Raw genomic sequence first — 26,014 nt, 5'->3', positions numbered from 1 at the left:
AAAATGTGACCAAGTTAGTCATTCATGAGTTGCATGATTTTTACTATGGGAAACTAAGGTTTATCATCCAGCAAAACAGATAAATCGACCACAGAATGCACACGATTTACAAGCCTAACAAGTATGATGTAATACAGTCTAAGTTGCTGATGCGCCTAAAACCATACAAGTCAATGTGAGTTGCCATGCAATATACAAAATCATTTCAAAATTTATAACATAACTAAAGATATCTATTGAAAGTAATACAATACCAGCACAACTTGTTACAAAGGAAAGCTTGTTCTGTTGTGAGAATTAAGACCATTGCTTTATCCATGAAGTTTAAATCCTGCTGGCCAGAAAAACAGATGAAAGGATAAGATGGTCATTATAAATGTTTACAGATGTAAATAAGTTCGGCTGCTAGTGATTAATATTCATTGATGTGTTTCTGCAAAACTGCTAGGTGTTCCTCTAAAATCCAGAAAAATTAACTTTGTTTAATCGCTGATATTGCCAGATTTCAGAGTTTACTGTACTAATGAGGGGAGGGGGTTTCAGAGTCTTTTACCATGTTGACACAAAGCATTAGGCCTAAATGGTTATCAAATGAACTAATGAAACTCTTAACAGAAAAGAAAAATGCATGGGATGCATATAAATTATCAAGCGACTCAGAAGCCTATGGCAGATATAAGCTAGTCTGTAATCAGGTCACAAAGGAGGTTAGGCAGGCGAAGGCAGATTATGAGAAATCCTTGGCAAAAGATGTTAAGAAAAACAGCAAGGATTTCTTTACTTATATAAACTCTAAAAGGAAGGGGATGAATCTGATTGGTCCACTTGACATCGATGGTTCGACTGTAGATGATCCTGCTCAGATAGCAAACAAACTGAATGAGTATTTTGCATCTACATTCACACATGAGGAATTATTAAGGCTTGAAAGTGGCAGATTATCAAATTGTAGCAGGATACTTAATGATTTTGTAATAACTGAGAGCAAAGTGGAGAAGAAATTGTTGAAGTTAAACATGAGAGGCACATGGGATGGATGGGATCTATCCAGTTATATTAAAGGAGGTGGCAAAGCAACTAAGCAAACCCTTAGCCATAATTATGAGAGCATCCTTGGACTCAGGGGAGGTTCCCAGGGACTGGAGATGTGCAAATGTACCCACAATTCACAAAGGGGGACACGAGTAATTACAGACAATTTAGTTTCACTTCTGTTCCAGGTAAAATAATTGCAGGATCATCTAGACAAGACTGCAGCAATAATTCAGACACAGCATGGGTTTGTTAAGGGAAAGTCTTCTCTAACAAATTTGATCAGTTATTATGATGTAGTTACAAAGGAACTGGATGCAAAAAAAATAATTTTGATATCATATATTTGGATCAATGGATAAAAGGATGATTAAGTGGGAGATTGTTTGTTATTGGGTTTTTAGGAGCATTAGCAACTAAGGCCATATTGCTCCGGGATATGCGGTGGTCATTCCCTGACCTTTCCGCATTCTCCATATTTGGTGGTGACGGGCTCGAACCCCGGTCTAATCAAGAAGCGTGTGCTATGCACTGCTGCTCCTTCCCACCTGGCTACGGAGGCGCTGCGATTAAGTGGGAGAAGACAGAGGGTGCTAATCAATGGGTGCTGCTCTTCGGGGATTTATGTTATTAGTGGTGTCACACAGGGTTTGGTGTTGGGTCCACTGTTGTTTTGTATATTTATGAATGATATTGATGAAGCTATATCAGGCTTAGTGTTGAAGTTTGCATATGATACAAAGGTTGGCAGGGTTGTTAATGACAGTAATGGCAGTGTGCTACTGCAACAGGATCTAGATAATTTGGGCAGATGGGCTAAGAAGTGGCAACTGAAGTTTAACCTTGACAAATGCAAAGTACTGCATATGGGTAGAAGTAACCTGAGAGAAATGTACCAACTGTGTGGTACTACACTTAAGGTGGTGGTAGTTCTTTTGGTTTTTAGGAGCATTAGCAACTAAGGCCACATTGCTGCATGGATATGGAGGTCATTCCCTGACCTTTCCGCATCCTCCATATTTGGTGGTCACAGGCTTGAACCCCAGTCTAATCAAGAAGCGTGTGCTATACGCACTGCTGCTCCTGCCCACCGAGGAACCTCACTTAAGGTGGTAGAAAATGAAAGACCTGAGAGTAATTGTGCAGTCAGATATGAAGTTTTCTGAGCATTGCAGACAGACTGCCAGGGCAGGTCATGGGGTTTTGTCAATGATATATAGGAATTTTGCTAGCAGGGAAAAGAAGTGATTGTCCCCCTGTATAAGGCAATGGTCAGGCCACGCCTTGAGTACTGCATACAGGTCTGGAGGCCTCATTTTAGGGAGGATGTCAATTTGCTTGAGCGTGTACAGAGAAGGGCAACAAGACTGGTGAGGGGAATAAAGGGATCCTTTTACCAAGAGAGGCTTAAGTTCTGCAAATTGCAGTGGCTAGAGACTAAGCACCTGCACGGTAATCTGTATAAGGCCTTGAATGGGTTGAGCACTCTGAATTCTGATGGGATCCTTCCACTTGTTCAGATTACAAACCTAAGGAGGCATAAATTCAAATTAAGAAAAGACAGATGTAGAACAGATGTGCGGAAATTTGCCTTTAGCCAGCGGGTGGTTAATTGCTGGAACAAACTTCCATCTGTCGTTGTGGAAGTTGATAGGTTGAATAAATTTAAGGAGGAACTGGACAGGTATTTGGAGGGAATGGAGTGATTTTTTTTTTGCTGATGCTGCATAAGCTCATACACTTGCATCACATGGCACTACTACTACTATTACCCTTTCCTTTTAAATCTTTCCTCTGCTGTAACTTTTCAGGAGCTTGTTTATTTGGTTTTTTTTTTTTTTTTTTAGCAGCATTAGCAACTAAGGCCATATTGCTCCGGATATGCGGTGGTCATTCCCTGACCTTTCTGCATCCTCCGTATTTGGTGATGACAGGCTTGAACCCCGGTCTAATCAAGAAGCGTGTGCTACGCACTGCTGCTCCTTCCCACCTGGCTACGGAGGCGCTCTTTTCAGGATAGTGTTAGTTGGAAAAGCTCCAAAAATAAATAAACAAACCAGTTTCATCACAGTCGTATGTTTTGTTCTTAACTGTCCCAATCTTTCAAGTTTTGCTTTCCATTCTAACATTACCTTCTTCCACTGAAGTATTTACCTTCACCACAACCTGACCTGTATGAAAAACTGGGTCTTAAATGAGCTAATTATTACAAACTTTAAAATTAATCAATTCTAATGCATTAAAAATTTAATTTGATTTTTCTTTAAGGGTTCTGGATAAGGAATGTTATTGGCTTTAGCTCAAGGAGAACTATTCAAAAGTTACTTGATAAACGTCACGGAACAATTTTATTTTATTTTTTGTTTCGTTTTATTACTTGTTTTCCATCTGCATATTTAGAAGATCACTCTTTTTTTCTTTAAAATGCCCAAGACTCAAGTCTTGCCAACATTAAACTTCTCTGCTGGCCCCTGTACACTTAAGTTTCTCTTTCACAACGCTTGAACTCCACTTTTAGCTCACAAATCAGTTAAATTAATTATTTTTCCTCATTACAGCAATGAAAAAGATTAGGATCTGAAATGCAGTACAACTAAATCATTTACCCCAAAAAAAAAATATGCAAGAGCAATGGTAGAAATGTATTAATCTTTTCCAAATAACTTAAGTGGAACTCATAGTGAACTAGATACCAAGAACACCTTGCTTTTTTAACACACTGTCTGATAACCTACAACTCTGCAGATTAGTATTTCTAATAAGCATTATGATCTATACCTGTTATTGAGAGAATCCTTTAATGGAAGAAAACATGTCTTAAGAAAGTATGTACGCTGGAGAATTAAAAAATGCTCATTATTCAGGTATCCATTATTGGGAGTAGTTCAATAAAGGTTTTACAGTATTGTTTTTTTTTTGTCCTTCAGTTACGAGGATAAGCAATTAGTTTTTATTTCATGTTTTCTTAAAGCCGTCTTTCACTATTTTCTTGAAACAGATTTTCTGCATTTATCCTCTCCATTTGTTTTGGTTTTACTTGTCTTTAGCCATTTTGATAAAATAATCAAATTTCCCAATGGCCAGAGGTAATTGATTTCTAATTTACTTCCTCTAACTCTTACAGCAATAATTTATCTGGCCACAAACCAGATATGTTTGCATTTGCAATTATACAATCAATAATTTATCTAAAGATTCTTGCTGACCAGGTATATTTATGATCACTGTCAGAAGATATTCATTACCTTTAAATTATTATAGAAATAAACAATCTTTATTTGCATATATACCATATACTAAAGTGACTAGATGTCCCGGATTATGCAGGACAGTGTCGGATTTAAGTTGTTTGCCCCACATTGCAAACTGTCCTGGATTGGACACGTAGCCTCCATACTTATATCATGAATCAAGATAAAATGAAGCCTAACGTATGGTTAAGTCCAAAAGCATCAATTAATGTAGCTATCTACCAAAGTAGTTAAGTTAAATTGGCTTTTGCCCTTAAATATTTTATAGATAAAATGAAGTTAGTTGATGCGGATGAAGAAGAAAGTGGGCTTTTTGACAAGATATATATTTTTAAAAATATGCTGATGATTCAAAAATAAAGAATGCCAACAGATATGAGGTGGGTCAAAATATTTAAACATTTTGACACAAGGGACATACAATGCAGGCATTTGGAAAGAGTAATTGGATTTTCATTACATTTGCCAGGAAATGGTGCAATGGAAAGTTTTTTCGGTAGTAAATAAGTTGTGGGCATCAGAAAAAAAAAAACTCACCGTAGAAACACTGAAAACAATACAAGTTAAATGCAATTTTGCTAATTCTTGTGTAGAATTTTACAAAGAAATAGCAAATAATGAAAAATTAAGATAAATTCACTCCACAGAAAAATATTTAATTTCTATTGTTTTTATTGTTAGTGAAGGAGGTAGAAAATCAATGTCCCACATTGGAATACTAAGGATCTGTCACTTTACCATATACAGAATATATATATATATATAAGAAACTACAAATTCTACATTATGGCAAGACCTACTACTAGGCCTGCTTTCTGGTGCAGCACACTGCCAGTTTCTTAAAACTGTTTCAACCAATGCATCATTGTTCTGTAAGTGGATCTTTCTGGAATTCTCACTGAAAGTCTCTTTATAGTACCGCAGATTTCATATCCCACAGCCACAACATGTACATTGCTTTCTCCTGCACAGTCGCAATGCTTGCTGGAATCAAAGCTGCCAACCATATGAGAAAACCTCATTGAGCTGCTTTGATAACTGCAGCAAACCATTTTAAGATATTACAATAAAATTGTAAGACATTTATAGAAAAAGTACGACAGATGCTTTACAAACCATTATTTTGCATCACAATAGAATAGGCACTCCATCTAGTGCCTTCCAAAGAGACAGCTAGCAACTCCCCCAAACTAGTATAGGCCCATCACCTGTACCTATCTTAAAATTCAAGAAAGCAATGTTGCAGTCAGCCCATCACTCACCAAATCCTCCCTTTCCAGTCCCCAGTATATACATTATTCAACATCAGGTAAATTAGAAATGACAACAAATCACATTCTACAAGCACATTACAGGGGGGAGAGAGAGAGAGAAAAAAAAAGTTTTTCATATAGACATCAACTCAATGTTCGATACCATCTCTATATCTCAAATACTACACCTCCTACATAGCTATTTCCTCACAATCAGGGATATGCTTTGGCTCCTAGAGGCCCTCCTATCCAAGAGGACAGTTGATTTAAAAGACACAAAAGACTGTGCCTTGCGATCAGATTTTATCCAGCATATGCTTTAACAACAATTATGGTAGCTTGCTTGGCTAACATAACACACGACATATGCTGACAATGTCAAGCTCCTCAGAATAATTTCCCACCTGACACGTCAGTGACAATTATTAAGCAAATCAACAGGTGACTATACCTAACAGACTACGTCAACACCTTCAACCTCCAAATCAATTCCATAAAATTGACACATCTTTTAATTAAAGGCCAGCTGAATAACAATACAGCCCAGCTTTCCAATGCCAAGAATTCAACCACAAGGAAAGTTGACATTCGGTGAGCATATCAATTTAATATGACTGATGCTAAGTAACTCGCTGTAGAGAAGTTGATCCATACTTAAAACTTACACCTGCTAAAAAGTGCATCTTGTCTGTCCAATCTCTACCTAGTCATCCTATGCACTTTAAAGATATGGTTTGCTGAATAGTCTTAAAAGGACCTTTACAGAATTCTAACTTTTGAAACAGACCAACACCAGGTTACATATTCACCCTGCTCTCAGAGCAATTGCCCATACCTGTTGCCTTAACAATACAGAGATTTTAATTGTATATTGCACAAAGAGTACTTTTCATAATAAAAATGGCAATGGGCACAATAACCGTGTCAAACTTTTGGAATGACTACTCTTGGTATATTCAACAGGTATTGGTCTCTGGTTCAAGTGATGAAAGGCCTACACAACAAAAAAACTGGTTTGCTGAATAATACACACAGACTGAGGTTATGCCCTACTAGCAATTATGGTTTATAGTTCTCTAATAACACAAGGGCTCTTCCCTAAATTTGTTGAGTAAAAAAAAAAAAAGAGTAATTAAAAGCAGCCTTGCACTGTGTTGTGAACCTATAAATTCTGTCTCCTCACCACATTGCCAAGAACAGCCACCACGTTTTTTTTAACAATAGTAAATCAACCATTTGGCCCCCATGCAGTGGCAGACCTGGTGGTACAGAAGTTCCACCACTGCATGGGGGGGGCCAAATGGTTAATATGCTATTATTAAAGATGACAGACATGGTGGCTGTTCCTGGCAATGTGGTGAGGGGACATAGAATTTATAGTTTTACCAGAGTGCATGGCTGCTTTTATTTACTCTTTTTACTCAACAAATTAAGAGAAAAGCCCTTGTGTTATTAAACAATAAGTAAATTCTCTAATACCACAAATTAAATTAAATTGATTTCAATTTAATTTAGTTAAATTATAACTACCCAACTAAACCAAGGGTTCCTTTGGTTATTTTGGGGACAACCCCCAAAATAACTTACACTTGGTGGAGTCGAATTAAAAACATTAGATGAACAATGGGATTTGAGGGTTGTGATATAGACACATATAGGGCTCTCAGAAGAGTATACAGGTGACAAGGGACCACTGTATCCCACAGACAATTTATCATTTTTTTTGTAAAGATAAGGTCATAATCTTACAATTATAAGAAAATTGTAACACTACATTTGCAAAGCTGTGTCCAATTATGGAGACTTCACCTAAAAAAAGACAACTTGAAGTCCAAAGATGACTAATTAGCAACGTGTGCAATAGGACACCGATGTGAGGAAAGATTGGGCTACATTGCTTGGTAACTAAGCACCTTAGAGGAAAAAGTAAAATTAATAAAGGTGAAATTTTCAATTATGATTCCATAACTAGAGACCATTAATTCAAATTTCAAGGGAAGAGATTTTGACAAGATTACAGGAAATTCTTGTAGCATGCAAGTTGTTAATTACTGGAATATAGTAATTGTGGCATGTGATGCAAGAAAGCAAGCATATGAACTTATGTAGCATCAGCCAAAAAAAATAAATATTCCCACAACCATTCCCTCTAAATGTTTGTCCAGTTCCTTCTTAAATATACTTAACCTATCAACTTCCAACTATGACAGATAGAAGTTTGTTCCAGCAATTAACTACCCACTGGCTAAAGGCAAATTCCACACATTTATTCTACAGCTGTCTTTCCTCAATTTGAACTGATGTTTGTAATCTGAACAAGTGAAAGAATCCCATCAGAATTCAGTGTACTCAACCCATTCAATGCCTTATACACCTCAATCAGATCACCTCGCAGGTGCCTACTCTCCAGCCACTGCAATTTGCAGAACTTAAGCCTCTCTTGGTAAGAGGATCCCTTCATCCCCCTCATCGATTTTGTTGCCCATCTCTGTACATGCTCAAGCAACTCTACGTCCTTCCTAAAATGAGGCCTCCAGATGTGTATGCAGTACTCAAGGCGTGGCCTGACTATTGCCTTATACAGATGAACAATCACCTCCTTTTCCCTGATATCAAAATTCCTGTATATCATTGACAAAACCCCATGACCTTTTCTGTCAGCCTGTCTGCATTGCTCAGAAAACTTCATATATGATTGCACAATGACTCCAGGTCTTTTTCATTTTCTACCACCCTAAGTGTAGTACTACACAGTTGGTGCGTTCCTCTGGGGTTACTTCTACCCATATGCAGTACTTTGCATTTGTCAATGTTAAATTTCAGTTGCCACTTCTCAGCCCATCTTCCCAAATTTTCTAGATCCTGTTGCAGTAACACACTGCCATTACTGTCATTAACAACCCTGCCAGATTTCAGAGTGATGAAGCCTGATATACCTTCATCAATATCATTGATAAATATACAAAACAACAGTGGACCCAACACCAAACCCTGTAGGACTGCACTAATAACATTAATCCACAAAGAGCAGCACCCATTAATTACCACCCTCTGTCTTCTCTCCCTCAACCATCCTTTTATCCATTGTAACAACTTACCCTTAATACCATTCTGCTCCAATTCGTATAGTAGTCTTCCATGCACAAAAGGTGTCAAAAGCTTTCCTGAAATCCAAGTATATGATATCAAAATTATTTTTTGCATCCAGTTTCTTTGTAACCACATCATAATATCCAATCAAATTTGGAGACACGACTTTCCCTTAACAAACCCATGCTGTGTCTGAATTATTGCTGCAGTCTTGTCTAGATAACCCTGCAATGCATCTTTAACCAGCGATTCCATTATTTTAAGACTTTCCCTTAACAAACCCATGCTATGTCTGAATTATTGCTGCAGTCTTGTCTAGATGACCCTGCAATGCATCTTTAACCAGCGATTCCATTATTTTAACCAGAATAGAAGTTAAACTAACTGGCCTGTAATTACTCGTGTCACCCTTCAACCCTCCCTTTGTGAATACATTTGCACATCTCCAGTCTGTGGGGACCTTCCCTGAGTCCAAGGATGCTCTCATAATTATGGCTAAGGGTTTGCTTACTTCCTTTGCTGCCGCCTTTAATATAACTGGATAGATCCATCCACCCCAGATGCCTTTCTTATGTTTATCTTCAACAATTTCTCCTCCACTTTCCTCTCAGTTATTACAAAATCATTACGCACCCTAGTACAATTTAATAACCTTCTGGCATTTTTAATCCTCAACTCCTAATGTGTGAATGTAGATGCAAAATACTCATTCAGTTTGTTTGCTATCTGAGTAGGATCATCAACAGTCAAACCATCGATATCAGGTGGACCAATCTGATTCATCCCCTTCCTTTTAGAGTTTATATAAGTAAAGAAATCCTTGCTGTTTTTCTTAGCATCCTTTGCCAAAGATTTCTCGTAATCTGCCTTCGCCTGCCTGACCTCCTTCGTGACTTGATTACAGACTAGCTTATATCTGCCATAGACTTCTGTGTCGCCTGATAATTTATATGCATTCCATGCATTTTTCTTCTCTGCCACAAGTCTCATTAGTTCATTTGACAACTATTTAGGCCTAAACCTTGAACAATATTTCTTAATAGGTACGAAACATTTAGTAGCTTCCATGATTAATTCCACGATACATTAACTCTATGGATAACTGAGGATGACAGCTTGGAGGAAATTCAACAATCAATCAACTGGATAGATAACTACATGAAGAGGAAAACACATAAGCACTTTATTTTATTGTTTATTATTAATTTATTTTTTAGCTGGTGTAGTAAAAGAATGGGCTGCCTTGCACCATACGGCCAATAGTATTAATGATGTAAAGACAAACATGAGAATTTTTACCTGAACTTAAAAAATTATCAAGGACAAGTTTAATCAGAAGATTAGAATTTTAATCTATCTGTAAATAGCATCAGGAATCTTTTAGATCAATCAGTAAGTGAATTACTTCCAGTTGGAAAATACATTCTACAACTAGAAATCTGGAATTGGCACAGGAAACTGTACTCCCTTCTAGCAGAAACAGTCATGGCCAAGACAAAAATGTCTCATCATTCCTTGAAATCCAGTTTCTGGGTCTGTTATGTCCACAGAAGTAACCTGCACATAATGCCACATTTCTACAATTTGCCGACCAGGCTAGCCGGGTGGTAAAGTGCTTGCCTGGCAACCCAAAGGTCGAGGGTTCAATTCCCGCCTCGGGCTTGGATCAAAGTACTGCAAAAACCTTGGGAGGAGCATTATGGCCACAGAAACCTATGCACCAACAACTACAAAAAAAAAAAAAAAAAAAACTTCTGCAATTTGCACAATCATCTTTCATGGAGAATATTGTTGTAGTAGTGGCACATGATGCAAGAAAGCAAGTGTAGGAGCTTATGCAGCATCAGCCAAAAAAAAAAAAAAAACACACCATTCCCTCCAAATGCCTGTCCAGTTCCTCCTTAAATTTATTTAACCTATCAACTTCTACGACAGATGGAAGTTTGTTCCAGCAATTAACCACCCGCTGGCTAAAGGCAAATTTCCGCACATCTATTCTACATCTGTCCTTTCTTAATTTGAACTTTTGTCCCCGTAGGTTGGTAATCTGAACAAGTGGAAGGATCCCATCAGAATTCAGCGTGCTCAACCCATTCAAGGCCTTATAGACCTCAATCAGATCACCGCGCAGGTGCCTAGTCTCCAGCCACTGCAATTTGCAGAACTTAAGCCTCTTGGTAAGAGAATCCCTTCATTCCCCTCACCAATCGTGTTGCTCTTCTCTGTACACATCTACATCCTTCCTAAAATGAGGCCTCCAGACCTGTACGCAGTACTCAAAGCGTGGCCTGACCATTGCCTTATACAGAGGGACAATCACCTCCTTTTCCCTGCTAGCAAAATTCCTATATATCATTGACAAAACCCCATGACCCGCCCTAGCAGCCTGTCTGCACTGCTCAGAAAACTTCATATCTGACTGCACAATTACTCCCAGGTCTTTTTCATTTTCTACCACCTTAAGTGTAGTACCACACAGTTGGTACGTTTCTCTGGGGTTACTTCTACCCATATGCAGTACTTTGCATTTGTCAAGGTTGAACTTCAGTTGCCACTTCTTAGCCCATCTGTACAAATTATCTAGATCCTGTTGCAGTAGCACACTGCCATTACTGTCATTAACAACCCTGCCAACCTTTGTGTCATCTGCAAACTTCGACATTAAGCCTGATATACCTTCATCAATATCATTGATAAATACACAAAACAACAGTGGACCCAACACCGAACCCTGTGGGACTCCACTAATAACATTAGTCCACGAAGAGCAGCACCCATTGATTACCACCCTCTGTCTTCTCCCACTTAACCATCCTTTTATCCATTGTAGCAACTTACCCTTAATACCATTCTGCTCCAATTTGTACAGTAGTCTTCCATGCGCAACAGTGTCAAAAGCTTTCCTGAAATCCAAGTATATGATATCAAAATTATTTTTTGCATCCAGTTCCTTTGTGACCACATCATAATAACCAATCAAATTTGTCAGACAAGACTTTCCCTTAACAAACCCATGCTGTGTTTGAATTATTGCTGCAGTCTTGTCTAGATGATCCTGCAATGCATCTTTAACCAGCGACTCCATTATTTTACCCGGAACAGAAGTTAAACTAAAACAAAACTAAAAGTTAATCAAACCTGAGTATATGATATTAAAATTACTTTTTTTTTTTTACATTCAATTGCTTTGTTACTGTGTATTCAGATTAGTCAGACAATGTCTCCCACTTAAATCCATGTGGTGATTGATATATAATTGCATTCTGTCTAGATGATCCCACATTACTTGTTTAATCACCAACTGCTTTATTTTCCCTGGAACAGAATGTCAAGCTTGCAGGTCGTAATTACTCACTTTGTCCTCTAATTCCCATTTGCAAACAGGAAAAACATTTGCACATCTCCAATCCATAGGACCTCCTCGAATCAGAGGATGCTCTCATGATTATAGCCAAAGGTTCACTTACCTCTTTTGCTGCTTCTTTTAATATAATTGGGTAGATTCTGTTAACCCAGGCACCTTATTTACTTTTAGCTTAACTCCTCTTTCACATTCGTTTCAATTATCACATCTTCATTTTGCTCCCAGATAAGTTCTAATGTAACAATGAAAAATTGAGCAATATGCAATCTGTACTAATACGTGTAAAACAATTGTTTCTCTCTTACACACACAAAGATTCTGTTACATTTTTGAATACATGTATAAAAGCTAGTGAAGCCAGAAAAAGTACTGGACTTGTAATATATAAATTTTACTTAATTTTATCTGTATTAATTAGCTTGAAAACAGACCCAACACATGTTAAGAGTGGAGCATTCTGCACAGACTATTAATTAAATTTACTCCAGGAACCTGCAAAATGGGATACTGCCATCTTTAAAAATGCTCGAGGATTACATTTAATTAATATTCAGCCCTATAATATAGCTGTTTTAAAAAACAAAAAAAACTTTCAGGTAACATTCTCAAACGTATGGATCACGCTGTGTGCAGATCTATATATATACACATCACTGTATGTATGTATGTATACATACCCCAGGGGCTCACATCTGGTGAGTATGGGCTTGGCACACAGGGTCCTGAGCTGGATATCATCATTCTTCTCTTTCTTGGTGATTCCTTTCTTTTCTCTCTCTCTCTCTCTCTCTCTCTCTTGGGGTATTAAATTTTTTTTTTTTTTTGGCTGGTGCAGCATAAGCTTCCTTGCACCATATAGTTAATAATAATAATAATAATAATAATAATATATATCATATATACTATATATATATATACACACTCTGCAAATGCCGGTGCTTTCACTTTTCACTCTTTACGAAATTTAACTCTTCGCGGACGAACAGAATATATCAATCAAATCTTCGACTATTTCCATATACACACATCTCATCGCATAAACACAATATTCATAACTTAAACATTTCTATTCAAAGCAGTATCACTATGCTCATTCCATTCTTAAGCTCGCCTGAATTTATGGAAAATGCAAAAGAAAAACCACATTGAGTAGGAAGAAAAACACTTCATACATTACTTGGATTCGATCAATTTCCACATAATCAGAGTTAGTGAATAAATGATGAAAGGTCTGTCTGCTTTTACTAAGTTCTACTACTACATAGAAAGACGACAACGGTTATAAGAGTTAGACTAAGAACTTTATTTATGATTATTATTTTTATTCTCTCGTGATGTGAAACAGAAGTTTTCAAGTCTGGCACACCAATGCCACTCAAAATGCTGATGAGAAGTACAACTCGCTGTCCTTATTCAGATTAACCCGTTTGGATTATTGCAACGTGACAAATGCGAATATACAAGAAATTGGAGTTGTTAAAAATTAACTTTAGAACCCAATAAAATCACAGCCTAATTCACAGTAAATGTCTTAGGCCTACTTAGGGTGAAGGCAAGAAACTTGCTCACCTTGTCTAAACACTTAAGTTCTTCTAATGGATAAACCGTTTTGTCACACCGAGAACACTTTTTTGAGCTCATTTTAACTTGCAGTTCAAAATTTTACTTCTATTACGTTATCCAAAAATCCAGCACAGCAGTTCGAAATGTGAAAAACGTTGCGCATTAACAAAACTACAAACCACACCACCACTCCCTAATGCTTCAAAATTTACTAGGATTCCCAATTTATACTTCGCGTGAGCTGGTTACCACCCAACATCCAATGTACGAAGTGAAAGAAGGTCAACTTCATATATATATTCTGGGGAGGGAAAAATAGCTCTTCAATAAATTCAGAGTTTTAAAATAATTATAATACAAGGTAATTAACGGTTTTAAAGAGTTAATCAAATTTTATATAATTGTAAATAGTTATATGATAGTAAATGACTATACAAGTGACAAGAGACAGAATCCCGTTTTAACGCCACCCAGCGACAAATTGCTATCACTGCGCATGTGCATATTTCGCCCTCATTCAGAACTTGATCAAGATGTCTAAAAGAGGTAAGACGTGAGAAATTTTGTAATCTAAGACATGTTCCTTGAAAATTAACTGTCATAGTTCATCGACACTCTTCAGTGGTACTGCATATTGAATAGAAGCAATATTTTGTCATATTTTTTTCATAATTTTTAAATTACTTAAGTTTTGATTTCATGTTTTCTGCTATCAGGCCTAACATGTTTCCGACCTCGCTTCTGTCGATACTGTACAAACATTGTCTTAATAATTCCCTTTTTAATTAAAAATTCGCGTGAATGTATGAATATTTAAGTAGTTATATTATTACTTTTAGTTGTGTTTTTGCATTCTAAAGTGAATGGCAGGAATCAGCCTTTTCAAATGTCAACATAACTGATTTTTCACAGCATTGTTACAAATGAAGAACTGACGAGAACTTAAATGTACATACTGTGTGTATATATATTTACCTATTTCTCGCTACCTACAAACGTGTGTGTATATATATATATATATATATATATAATCTGTTTATTAGTTATTGTAACAATAAGCTGAGCTGAATCGTAGACAAAAGAAATACTTCCCCAATAAACTTCAACAATGTTAGGTCGAAAAAGTTTTTAACGCATAAAACATGCTTCTCACTAATGTTAGTGAAAGTTAATAAATAAATTTATTTATTCTCTACCATTAAGGCGAACAGTTTTTAGCCCTCTTAAGTTCATTGTTATAGACATTGAGCGATGCAAATTCTGCGTGCGTAAGCGATCATAGTAATCTCCCCGATGGTTTAGTCAGCCACGTGTCGTCGTGGGCTCGCTTGAGCCTAACTTTAGATTTGTTAGTTTTACATCCTAGTTTTAAAACAGCAAAGTGTGATGAGTAGTTAGTCTCACTTAAACCATGTTAATTGATTGGCAACGTAGTGCTGGCTTTAGTTTTAGCACTGTAAGGAGCTTTTTTCTGTGCTGCAAATTTAGTATTAGTAGTGCCAAATAATTCAAGGTTGCAATCTGTAAAAGCAAATAAGCCAAAAAAAAAAAATCTAATCTGTCTATATTCTAATTGTCTAATGCTTTCTTAAATTTGCAGTTATCCTTTTTTTTTTTTTTTTTTTTTGTTTTGTTTTACTCCAGTTTGTCCCTTATGTGTATTGTCTAAAAAATAGGGTGCAATGAATTGACTCTGGAAAGAATGCTAAACTTATTAGTCTCTGGGCAGATGCCAAGCCTTATTTTTCATAGTTTTCATAAAGTGTCAACTTGCATTGGCGAAGTAGAATTTTTCATTCTGTAGACTGAAACATACATCATTATGTTGTAAATCTGGATTATCTCTGGACAATTTTGATTAGAACACACAGTTCTTCAAAACACTGAACTGAAAATGATTTTGGTAATATTGATCTTTTAGCAACCTAATCATTTCAACATTCTGTCACCAATATCCTGTTGTCGTATACACACACGGGTGATTCTGCAAGGTCTGGCCAAAGTTTGTAAGTTCATTCTATTCACAAGGCAAAAAAGTTTGTATGAACTTAGGACATAGCCTTGCCAAATTATAGTCCATAATGCATAACTTAAGATTGCCAAAGCCCTTATCCTGAACCAATGTTCAGGTAACACATTCTGGGCCAAATTTCGGTGCAGTCTGGTCATTCTATAACAACCAAATCCTCTGCTTGCACCTTCACAGTGGTCGGAGTGTTAGTAACCCTGGGTACCCCACATGTGCAAGTCCTGAAATTCAGCATGTTGAATCCTGGATGTGACTGTCCAGGTTCAGTAATAATGAATCAATGTAAGCAGGGGTAGAGGTGTGGCATACAGTGCCATGCATAGAGGAATGGTGCCCTTCTGTATTACTAGGCAATACTAATCAACCAGTGCAATACCACCACTTTGCTTATTGGGAGCTGGAGTTGCGAAACCTACGTTTGGTCCCCAAAGCAACTCTCCGATAAACCCCGATCTATTCCATCATGACAACGGCCAGCCTTACTTACATTAGCATTAGTAGAGGCATTTAATGCAAGAAAGCAGGCTTATACAGCATCAGCGAAAAAAAAAATAATAAAATAAATAATTAAATAAAAAATAAAAAATAACCACTTCACCCCTCTGTTCGTTCGAAATACCTGTCCAGCTGAGCCTTAAACCTATTTAGGCTATCAACTTCCACGACAAGGGATGGAAGTCTGTTCCACCAACCAACCACCCGCTGGCTAAAGGCAGATTTCTCTCACGTCTATCCTACATCTGTCTTTCCTCAATTTGAATTTATGCCCTCTCAGGTGATTATTCTGAGCAGGAGGAAGAATCCCATCAGCATTGAGCATGCTCAAACCATTCAAGGCTTTATACACCTCTATCAGATCACCTCGCTGGTGCCTAGTCTCCGGACACTGTAATTTGCAAAACTTAAGCCTTTCTTCGTAAGAGCACCCCTTTGTTCCATTCACCAATCTTGTTGCCATTCTCTGTACTTGTTCCAGCATCTCTACATCCTTCTTGAAATGAGGCCTCCAGACCTGTATACAGTACTCTAGGTGTGGCCTGACCATTGCCTTGTACAAGGGAATAATCACCTCCTTGCTAGAATGATCACCCCTGCTAGAAAAATTCCGATATATCATTGACAATACACCATGATCTACTCTTGCAGCCCGTCTGCACTGCTCAGAAAACTTCATATCTGCCTGCACAACCACCCCCAGGTCACTTTCATTCTCTACCACTGTCAGTGTACTACCACAGAGTTGATATGTTGCTCTGGGGTTGCTGTTTCCCATATGTAGTACTTTACATTTGTCAATGTTAAACTTCATTTGCCACCTCTCAGCCCATCTGCTCAACCTTTCCAGATCCTGTTGCAGTAGCATAGTGTCAGTAGTGTCCTTGACAACCCTGCCAACCTTCGTATCGTCTGCAAACTTGGACATTAAGCTTGATATACCATCATCAATATCATTTATAAATACAGAAAACAATAATGGACCCAAACCCTGAGGGACTCCACTAATAACATTAGTCCACGATGGGCAGTGTCCATTGATTACCACTCTCTGTCTTCTCCCCCTCAACCACCTCTTTATCCATAGCAGCAGTTTGCCTCCAATGCCACACTGCTCCAATTTGTGCAGCAGTCTTCCATGTGCAACAGTATCAAAAGCCTTTCTAAGATCCCAGTATATAATATCAAAGTTATTCCCTGCATCCAGTTCTTTTGTGACTGCATCATAGTACCCAATCAAATTGGTCAGGCAAGACTTCCCCTTAACAAAACCATTCTGTGTCTGAGCTATAACTGAAGTCTTGTCTAGATGATCCTGCAGTGCTTCTTTAACCAGTGCCTCCATTAATTTTCCTGGAACAGAAGATAAACTCACAGGTCTATAATTACTTACTGTACAAATTGGAGCAGAATGGTATTAAGGGTAAGTTGCTACAATGGATAAAAGGATGGTTAAGTGGGAGAAGACAGAGGGTGGTAATCAATGGGTGCTGCTCTTCGTGGACTAATGTTATTAGTGGAGTCCCACAGGGTTCGGTGTTGGGTCCACTGTTGTTTTGTGTATTTATCAATGATATTGATGAAGGTATATCAGGCTTAATGTCGAAGTTTGCAGATGACACAAAGGTTGGCAGGGTTGTTAATGACAGTAATGGCAGTGTGCTACTGCAACAGGATCTAGATAATTTGGGCAGATGGGCTAAGAAGTGGCAACTGAAGTTCAACCTTGACAAATGCAAAGTACTGCATATGGGTAGAAGTAACCCCAGAGAAACGTACCAACTGTGTGGTACTACACTTAAGGTGGTAGAAAATGAAAAAGACCTGGGAGTAATTGTGCAGTCAGATATGAAGTTTTCTGAGCAATGCAGACAGGCTGCTAGGGCAGGTCATGGGCTTTTGTCAATGATATATAGGAATTTTGCTAGCAGGGAAAAGGAGGTGATTGTCCCTCTGTATAAGGCAATGGTCAGGCCACGCCTTGAGTATTGCGTACAAGTCTGGAGGCCTCATTTTAGGAAGGATGTAGATTTGCTTGAGCGTGTACAGAGAAGAGCAACACGATTGGTGAGGGGAATGAAGGGATTCTCTTACCAAGAGAGGCTTAAGTTCTGCAAATTGCAGTGGCTGGAGACTAGGCACCTGCGCGGTGATCTGATTGAGGTCTATAAGGCCTTGAATGGGTTGAGCACGCTGAATTCTGATGGGATCCTTCCACTTGTTCAGATTACGAACCTACGGGGACATAAGTTCAAATTAAGAAAGGACAGATGTAGAATAGATGTGCGGAAATTTGCCTTTAGCCAGCGGGTGGTTAATTGCTGGAACAAACTTCCATCTGTCGTTGTGGAAGTTGATAGGTTAAATAAATTTAAGGAGGAACTGGACAGGCATTTGGAGGGAATGGTGTGATGATTTTTTTTTTTTTTTTTTTTTGGCTGATGCTGCATAAGCTCCTACACTTGCTTTCTTGCATCATGTGCTACTACTACTACTACTACTACTTGTGCCGCCCTTTGATCCTCCTTTGTGAATTGGGGTCACATTTGCACATCTCCAGTCCATGGGTACTTCCCCTGAGTCCAAGGAAGCTCTCATAATTATGGCTAAGGGTTTGCTTACTTCCTTTGCTGCCTCCTTTCATATAACTGGATAGATCCCATCCACCCCAGGTGCCTTTCTTGTATTTATCTTCAACAATTTCTCCTCCACTTTACTCTCAGTTATTACAAGATTCTCTAGCTTACTGCCAGAGTTGAATACACCTCTGGCATTCCCCTCGCTGAATAACTCCTCATGTGTGAATGTCGATGCAAAATATTCATTTAGTTTGTTAGCTACCTGAGCAGGATCATCAACAGTTGACCCATCGATATCAAGTGGACCAATCTGATTCATCCCCATCCTTCTAGAGTTTACATAAGTAAAGAACTCTTTGCTGTTTTTCTTTGCATCCCTTGCCAAAGATTTCTCGTAATCTGCCTTCGCCTGCCTAACCTCCTTTGTAACTTGGTTACAGATCAACTTGTACCTATCATAGGCTTCTGTGTCACGTGTTAATTTGTATGTATCCCATGCATTTTTCTTCTCTGCCATATGTCTCATGAGTTCATCTGACATCCACTTAGGCCTAAACCTTGAACAATATTTCTTAGTTGGTATGTAAAGCCTAGTAGCTTCCAAGATAAGTTCTTTGAATGCTTCCCATTTTGAATTTGCGGAGGAATATGGCCTTAGTTGCTAATGCTCCTAAAAACCAAATAACAAACAAACAAACATTTTGAATTTGCCGTTGGTAGCATCATCAGTTTGTCCCACTGTATAGAATTTAAATACTGTCTCAGTCCATCGTAGTCGCCTTTACGAAAGCAATAACCCTTCCCTTTACCCCTAATGTTTTCTTTACTAGTTTACTCAGAGGTAGTTACCTCTTTGAGTAAATCCCACTTCAGCACACTGTGATCACTGCCACCTAGTGGTTCATTTACCTGCAGATTCTTAATGCATGAAGAATCACTACTGATAATCAAATCAAGATTATTACTCCCTCAAGTTGCCTTCCGAACATGCTGATGTAGAAAACAATCATCCAATAAATCCACAAAAGCCTTGCTAGTGTGTGAGTGACCAGCCCCCAAATTCCAGTCAATATCTAGGAAATTAAAATCCCCCATTATAAGACTCTCTGATTTACTGGCCCACTCTATTTCCCTGTACAATTTCTTATTATACTCATCAGAGTCATTAGGTCTATAGCACACTCCTATTTTCAATTTTGATCTCCCAATGCTTATGTCACACCAAACTGACTCCACACTACACTGTCCAGCAATGTCGACTGGCTTCACTTCCTTGGATTTTATGTATTTCTTAACTAATAGCATAACCCCTCCTCCCTTCCTATCCTGTCTATCCCTTCTGTAGACATTGTACTCCCCAAATTCCAGTTCTGCATTCCTTATATCTGTGTGACGCCACGTCTCTAAAATCCCCACAATATCTGCCTTTGATGTTTTGAGCAATACCTCAAATTCATCAAATTTATTTACTAAACTCCTAGCATTGGTGTACACGCAAGTATACATGCACCTGTTTTTTTTTCTTAGCTACCCTAACACAACCCATGTGTTTACTTGTACCACAATGATTCCCGGCAGTCTCTGAAATATCCTGCATCTTATTTTCCAGGCTGCGGCTCATTCCAATAGAAGCAGTGCAAGAATCACCTTCACCTCTGCCAGTGGCTACTGTTAATCTATTAGTCCTTGTATCCCCCAATCTAGCAGTTTTCCGACCCACCTAACACTGCCTCAATACCATCAGCAAACATTCTTGCACCCTTTCTATTTAAGTGTATCCCATCCCTGTAGAAGCAGTCTCTCCTGTTAACAAGTACAGACCAGGCTGAAAAAAATTCTACTCCTTGAGCTTTACACAATCTTTCCAGGGCCGAATTAATCGACAGGGCTCTGATCATATACTCCCTCCTATCGTGTCTGGGCAGAATTGCAGACACTTTCAAATTCAACCCTACTTCACGGCTTTTTTTCAACAGTGACCTGTACTTGTTAAGTAATTCCGTCGGTCTCCTACTCTTAATATCATTAGTGCCAACGTGTACAACTATATCACCTTTTGTGCCCTTAAAAGGTGATATCCGCTCTACAACGTCATCAACCTTTGCCCCTGGCAGACATACCCTGGTTCTGTTCCACCTATCCTTTTTACAAAGCATGTTTCTCGTTTCCCTGACAATAGAGTCACCAACAACTAGTTCCTTTGGGACCAGCGCATTCTGCATTGGGAGCTGCCGCTGTGTTGCGCGATGCCAAGATGACATTTCAAGAGTGCAGCTCTAAAACAGTGTTTGAAGTCTTGCTGCTCTACTCTGCCAGATAGCGACTGGAGAAGTCCAAGTAGTGCGTATGGGGGGCACTGTGGCCACGTTATGTCATGGAGCTGGGTATAGTCTGTGTACATCATATCCAAAAATTTCATTACTTCATACATGTCCTCTCCATTCTTTTCTTGCTACTGAAAACATCATGATGGGCCAAGCTAATAGAACAAAGTTATCTGTGAAAAGATCTAAACATTCCTTGTTCATTTCACAAACCTGTTCTCAGTTCCAATTTCAGTGATATCGTTTCCACTTAAAGTCAGTCAAATCCTGCTTTTTGTTTTTTTGACCGAATCCCAATTATCACTTTATTCGACCACTGCTCACCTCGGTTCTAATTGTTCACTGTACGATTCCTTTCTCTTTAGGGTTCGGCTCTGATATTACAGCTCTGATATTCCCTGTCAGAGGATGTACTAATCTAGAATCTTCTATTTTCAATCGTTTCTGGGTTAAAATCTCTATCCCATTCTGTCAAATTCGTGTGTTGCCTGTATCGCTTTCCCAACTCTAATAATCTCTCTTTTAGAGAGATAAATATCTTAGTAATATAGCGAAATTTTCAAACTTCCAAGGACTTGGAACGAATTACAAAAAACAAAAAAACGATGTGTTATTGGATTCACATTCACGATACCTCCATTTATTCTTATGGGATGTAAAATACGTTTCCACAATTTTTTTAAGTTTGCACCAGCCGTAAAAAGCTTACATAAAGTCGAATTTTCGTAAGTCAAGTATTGCCTCTAAGTCTGGGAGTTCCTGTACACAGTCATTTCCATTTTTTTTCCCATATATATCTTTTTGTGTGTGCACAAAAAGATATATATATATAATTTTATATACATTAACATTCTCGTTACACATATATGAGATATTATATTTTACCTCCTGGTGCACTGCGTACGTGTATCCCAGAGTCAAGGGTGGCTCCTAGGCAAAAGCCCATCTCCACCTAGTTCATCTGTTTTCGCATAGAACCTCAACAAATCTAGCCTAAAAACATGTGCAGGGTATTTTACTACTGCCAATATAAGACAGCTGCTGCTTGGATTTACGTTATGTATTTGTGCCGAATGCACAAGTCCCACACCCACCGGATGTAGTGCAATTCCTGTACACAGTCAAGGTGAATGGTCATCTAGGCACCTCAGATCACAAATTGATGATGGTCTCTTCTTCAGTGAAGTCTTTCTCTCATAGTCATTCTCAGCCACATGTTATTTGGCATTACGAGAATGCAAAATGGTATGATTTGCGGGGTTTTATTCTTTTCCTTAAATTACTGATTTCAATATTTATCCAGATTGGGTCAGTGAAATTATTCTTGTAGAACTTTTTTTTTTTTTTTTTTTTTTGTTAGTTGTTGGCGCATCAGCTTCTGTGGCCATAATGCACCTCCCAAGGTTTTTGCATTTTACTGAAATCCTTCATTCCACACTCCATGTTAAAATCTCTACTTTTATCTAAAATTTGGTTTCCAATAAATTTGCTAAGACTATTCAAGATAATGTTGCAATTGGCAATCTCCATGATCGTTTTCTACTGACACCAAAGCTCACAAAAGTTGTAAAGCAGATATTAATCAGTTCAAACTAAATTTTGAGCTGGCTAAAAGTAGTAAACTTGCTCCTTGTCCAAACTGTAATAGAGCAGTCTGGTCTATTCCAAAGCTATTGACTAAAACTTTTGCCCACCTCTGTTAAAATGTAATGGTTGTATTGCCACCTCAGCTAAAGGTAAAGGCAACCTGCTTTCAGCCTACTTTTCTTCTCACTTTTGTATTGGTGAGCTAGTTAAACCATCTTCCACTCCCAGGACACTCCATTCAATACCTCCTGTGGTCTTCTGTTAAAAGGATGAAGAATTTTGAACAACCTTGATGCCAAGAGCTCAGGGTCCTGGTGATTTTTTTCAAAACATGTGCTCCTGAGATTATTCCTGTTCTGTGCCACATTTTTCCACTGTTTTTCCTTCTGCTTGGATATTTGCCGATATCCAACCAGTTCCTAAAAAAAGTTGAAAAGTCCTTCCTATCCAATTACGCTTGAACAACAAATTTGGGGTCATATCTTGTTACGGGCGTGAGAGTAAATTTACTTTATAGATATTGGGGTGTTGAACTTAGAAATAGTGCTTAAAATGGCGGATTGGTTTATACCAGGTTTTTTTTTATTTGTGTGGCAGCAAGATATAGCTACAAACCTACCTGTATCAAACACTGAACCTCTTCGCCTTTCTCCTGTATTCGGCTTCGGGAGCATCCCCTTCACCATCCAACAATAATCAGCTAATGTGGCCTCCATTTGCTTTTATATCCTTGTTCCATCGCTGCGATGTCTTGTTAGAAGCACTCACCATGTTTGTTGCTGACGGCACCACAGTTTGGTGCGAAGAAATCCAGATGTGAGTGCAAGAAATGCATCTTCAATGACATGTTGCACCCCAGTTTTTCGTAAGAAGTAATGAGATCTACAAGCTGCCTGTAGTTGCTGGCTTGAACATTTCTTAGAAAACCAGTTGAAACATTTTGAAAGGCTTTCCACGTTGATTTCTCACTATCGCTAAGGGCACGTTTGATTTGTTCGTTTTTGAAAAGTTGCCTTTTTGTGGACCATTGAAAATGCCTGCCTTGATCTTCTCTCTACTAAAGTCTTGGGAATTTTTCTTGCAAGTATTCACATACTTGCAAGAGAGTGGAGTGGTGGAAGCAAAACTTTATTTGGATCCACCAGAATTTCAAATGCTGTGTTCTTCATTCCAGGTGTTAATGATTTTCATTGAGGCCAGCTCCTCTTCTTGTAGTTCATATAGATAGTGTACATCTAAGAGGATGTTCTCCATGTTTGCATATGTTTCTCTTTTGTGGATGGCATACACAAGAGGTATTGAAGGCAGTATATTAACATTGTGTGATAACACAGCCTTAAGGCTAACCTTAGAAGCGTCTGTATCCTTACAAACAGTGAGTTCATCTTTTGTTTGATAGAATTTATCATAGTCTTTATTTTGAGTACAAAATATTGTCACTCTCACAGAATGATTTAGAAGATTCCACTGTTGTAGCCTCAATGTTAAACGCTCTGCCCTATTCTTCAGCAGTTCAAGATCCCCGATGAAGTCATTAAGCTCACTTTCTGCAATCTTATGTGGTTCCTAAGGATAAAGGTTTGGACAAAATGGTGACTCCCTTGACTTAGATGGCTGCTGTACTTCATGTATATCAAGTTGATCAGTATCTTCATCAGAGTGTACAGAAAACCAGTCAGGTAGTTCAAGAATAGGTAGTACTTCACCATGAGCATAGGACAAATTGCAGATGGTATATTTGGGTATGTCGCTGTCCACTTTTTCTTCATTGTCATCCCTTGAAGAGGAGGCACCATGCAGAAGTAACAGTCTATGATGTGATTTGTTGGCTCCCTCCATATCATGGGCACTGCAAAAGGCATAAAATGTTCCTTATGATTCACCCACGGGTCGACTTTTGATGAACAGGTAGTGCAGCATATGTTTGGAGCCCAGTTCTTGTCCTGGTTGCCTACTTATATCCAAAGTACAAGAAGTAGGCTTGTTTTTATGGCTCGAGTTAAGGGATACTTTCTTGAAGCTAACATAGCTGACATGTAGAGTAACTCACTGATATCAGGCCCCAACTGTAATTCGAAAAAAAAGCCAAATTTTAATGTGATTTTCGTGCTTGGCAGCATGAAATTAGTCAAGATTGGATATTTTCGTTTTTGTAACATTTTACATGTTGACCAGTGTTATATCATTGCATTTCTACCCTTTATAACTTAATGAAGAAATTCATTAACTGCCAACTCCTAAATTATCAAACTTTCAGTCAGAATAATGATTGCCAATATGGATTTTGTCGATGGTGATCCACTGGTGAAATTCAAGCAGCCGCTCTTGACATTTCAGAGGCTTTTGATTGTGTTTGGCATAAAGTTTTCTAAATAAGCTTCCATCTTGCAGTTTTCCAACTGTTTTTGGATATGAGTTTTCTTTCTGACAAGATCACTGCAGGTGATGGTTGATGGTTTTCTAACTTATTCGCTAGTGCTGTTGTTCCCCAAAGTTCAGTTCTTTCACCCATTCTTTTCCTCCCTATACAGTAATGACCTTCTATTAATGGGAAATCCTACCCATAGTTTTGCTGATGATAGCACATTGCAATCTGCCTTCCAGTTTAAGAAACCTTGCTCTGCTCAAACAGCTTCCACTTCTCAAATATCCATTATGAATGCCTTCAATGCTGATCTCCAGTAGGGCCATGATGACTTAGTAATTTCAGTCCTGTCTTATATCTAGAAAAAATGATTCTTCTGCTCCTGTGCTTATCTTTGTTGACACTCAGATTTCTAGACAAGGTTACATATCTCTATTAGGGATTACCCTGACTTCTCTGTTTTCATAAGTACAGATATTGCTTCTTCTTCTTCTAAATAGCTAATTTCTCTGTACAAATCTGCCCTACTGTAGAACATTGTTCCCACATCTATGGCATTTCCCCCATAACCGCGCTCGGTCTTCTAGACTCCGTTGCTAAGAGGGCAATTAGATTAATTAATGATTCATCGCTTACAAAGTCTCTCCACTCTGTAAGAGCCTAATTGCCCTCTGAACTTATTTATTCCTTCAACTTTCATTTTCTCGAACAATCTCCCTTCGCATGTATTTTCTTTCAACTTCTTTTCATTAAAGGTGGGGAAAATTGGCCTTTAAACCCAAGTTATTGCTTCATATATATATTTCTGTACTCTTCCGAATGTCATTATCTCTTTCACACTGAAGACAGGCAATGCTAGCAACAGTAGCGGTGAAAATCCTAAACAGCTTCTCTGTCTAAATTATATTACATACCATGTGTAATGAGATAACATGGCTGTAAAGTTGGGTGAATCTGCATATAACAAATTTTTTCTGTACTTTTTGATTTTACTCTTGTCACTATTTATGTACTACTAACAGTACAACCTTCTTTGCCATTCAACTTATGGCATACATTGATGTCACACAAGATGGGCCGTC

The 26,014-nt window shown here is 38.2% G+C and overlaps 2 protein-coding genes across 7 annotated transcripts in view; one reads left to right on the top strand and one right to left on the bottom strand.

Annotated features, from left to right (window-relative positions):
- Positions 1 to 13,833, bottom strand: part of Lasp (LIM and SH3 domain protein Lasp) — a 280,500-nt gene extending 266,667 nt beyond the window's left edge. For 2 of the 6 annotated variants that reach the window (XM_090388895.1, XM_090388898.1), the window contains exon 1: positions 13,560 to 13,831. In XM_090388895.1, the coding sequence (XP_090245021.1) occupies positions 13,560 to 13,631 (72 nt within the window). In that variant the 5' untranslated portion in view covers positions 13,632 to 13,831. Of the gene's footprint in view, positions 1 to 13,559 lie in introns of all 6 variants that reach the window. The other 4 variants (XM_090388896.1, XM_090388900.1, XM_090388902.1 and 1 more) reach the window with 4 other exon arrangements.
- A 154-nt stretch (positions 13,834 to 13,987) lies between these two features.
- Positions 13,988 to 26,014, top strand: part of RpL23 (ribosomal protein L23) — an 81,150-nt gene continuing 69,123 nt past the window's right edge. The window contains exon 1 of the mRNA XM_090388903.1: positions 13,988 to 14,099. Coding sequence (XP_090245029.1) covers positions 14,087 to 14,099 — 13 coding nt within the window. The 5' untranslated portion in view covers positions 13,988 to 14,086. The remainder of the gene's footprint in view (positions 14,100 to 26,014) is intronic.

This window comes from Mastigoproctus giganteus, chromosome 14 (assembly GCF_048544385.1).
Source record: "Mastigoproctus giganteus isolate SK-2022 chromosome 14, ASM4854438v1, whole genome shotgun sequence".
Lineage (NCBI taxonomy): Eukaryota > Metazoa > Arthropoda > Arachnida > Uropygi > Thelyphonidae > Mastigoproctus > Mastigoproctus giganteus.
The sequence above is the reverse complement of the archived record's forward strand: the minus strand, read 5'-3'. Positions and strand labels throughout refer to the sequence as shown.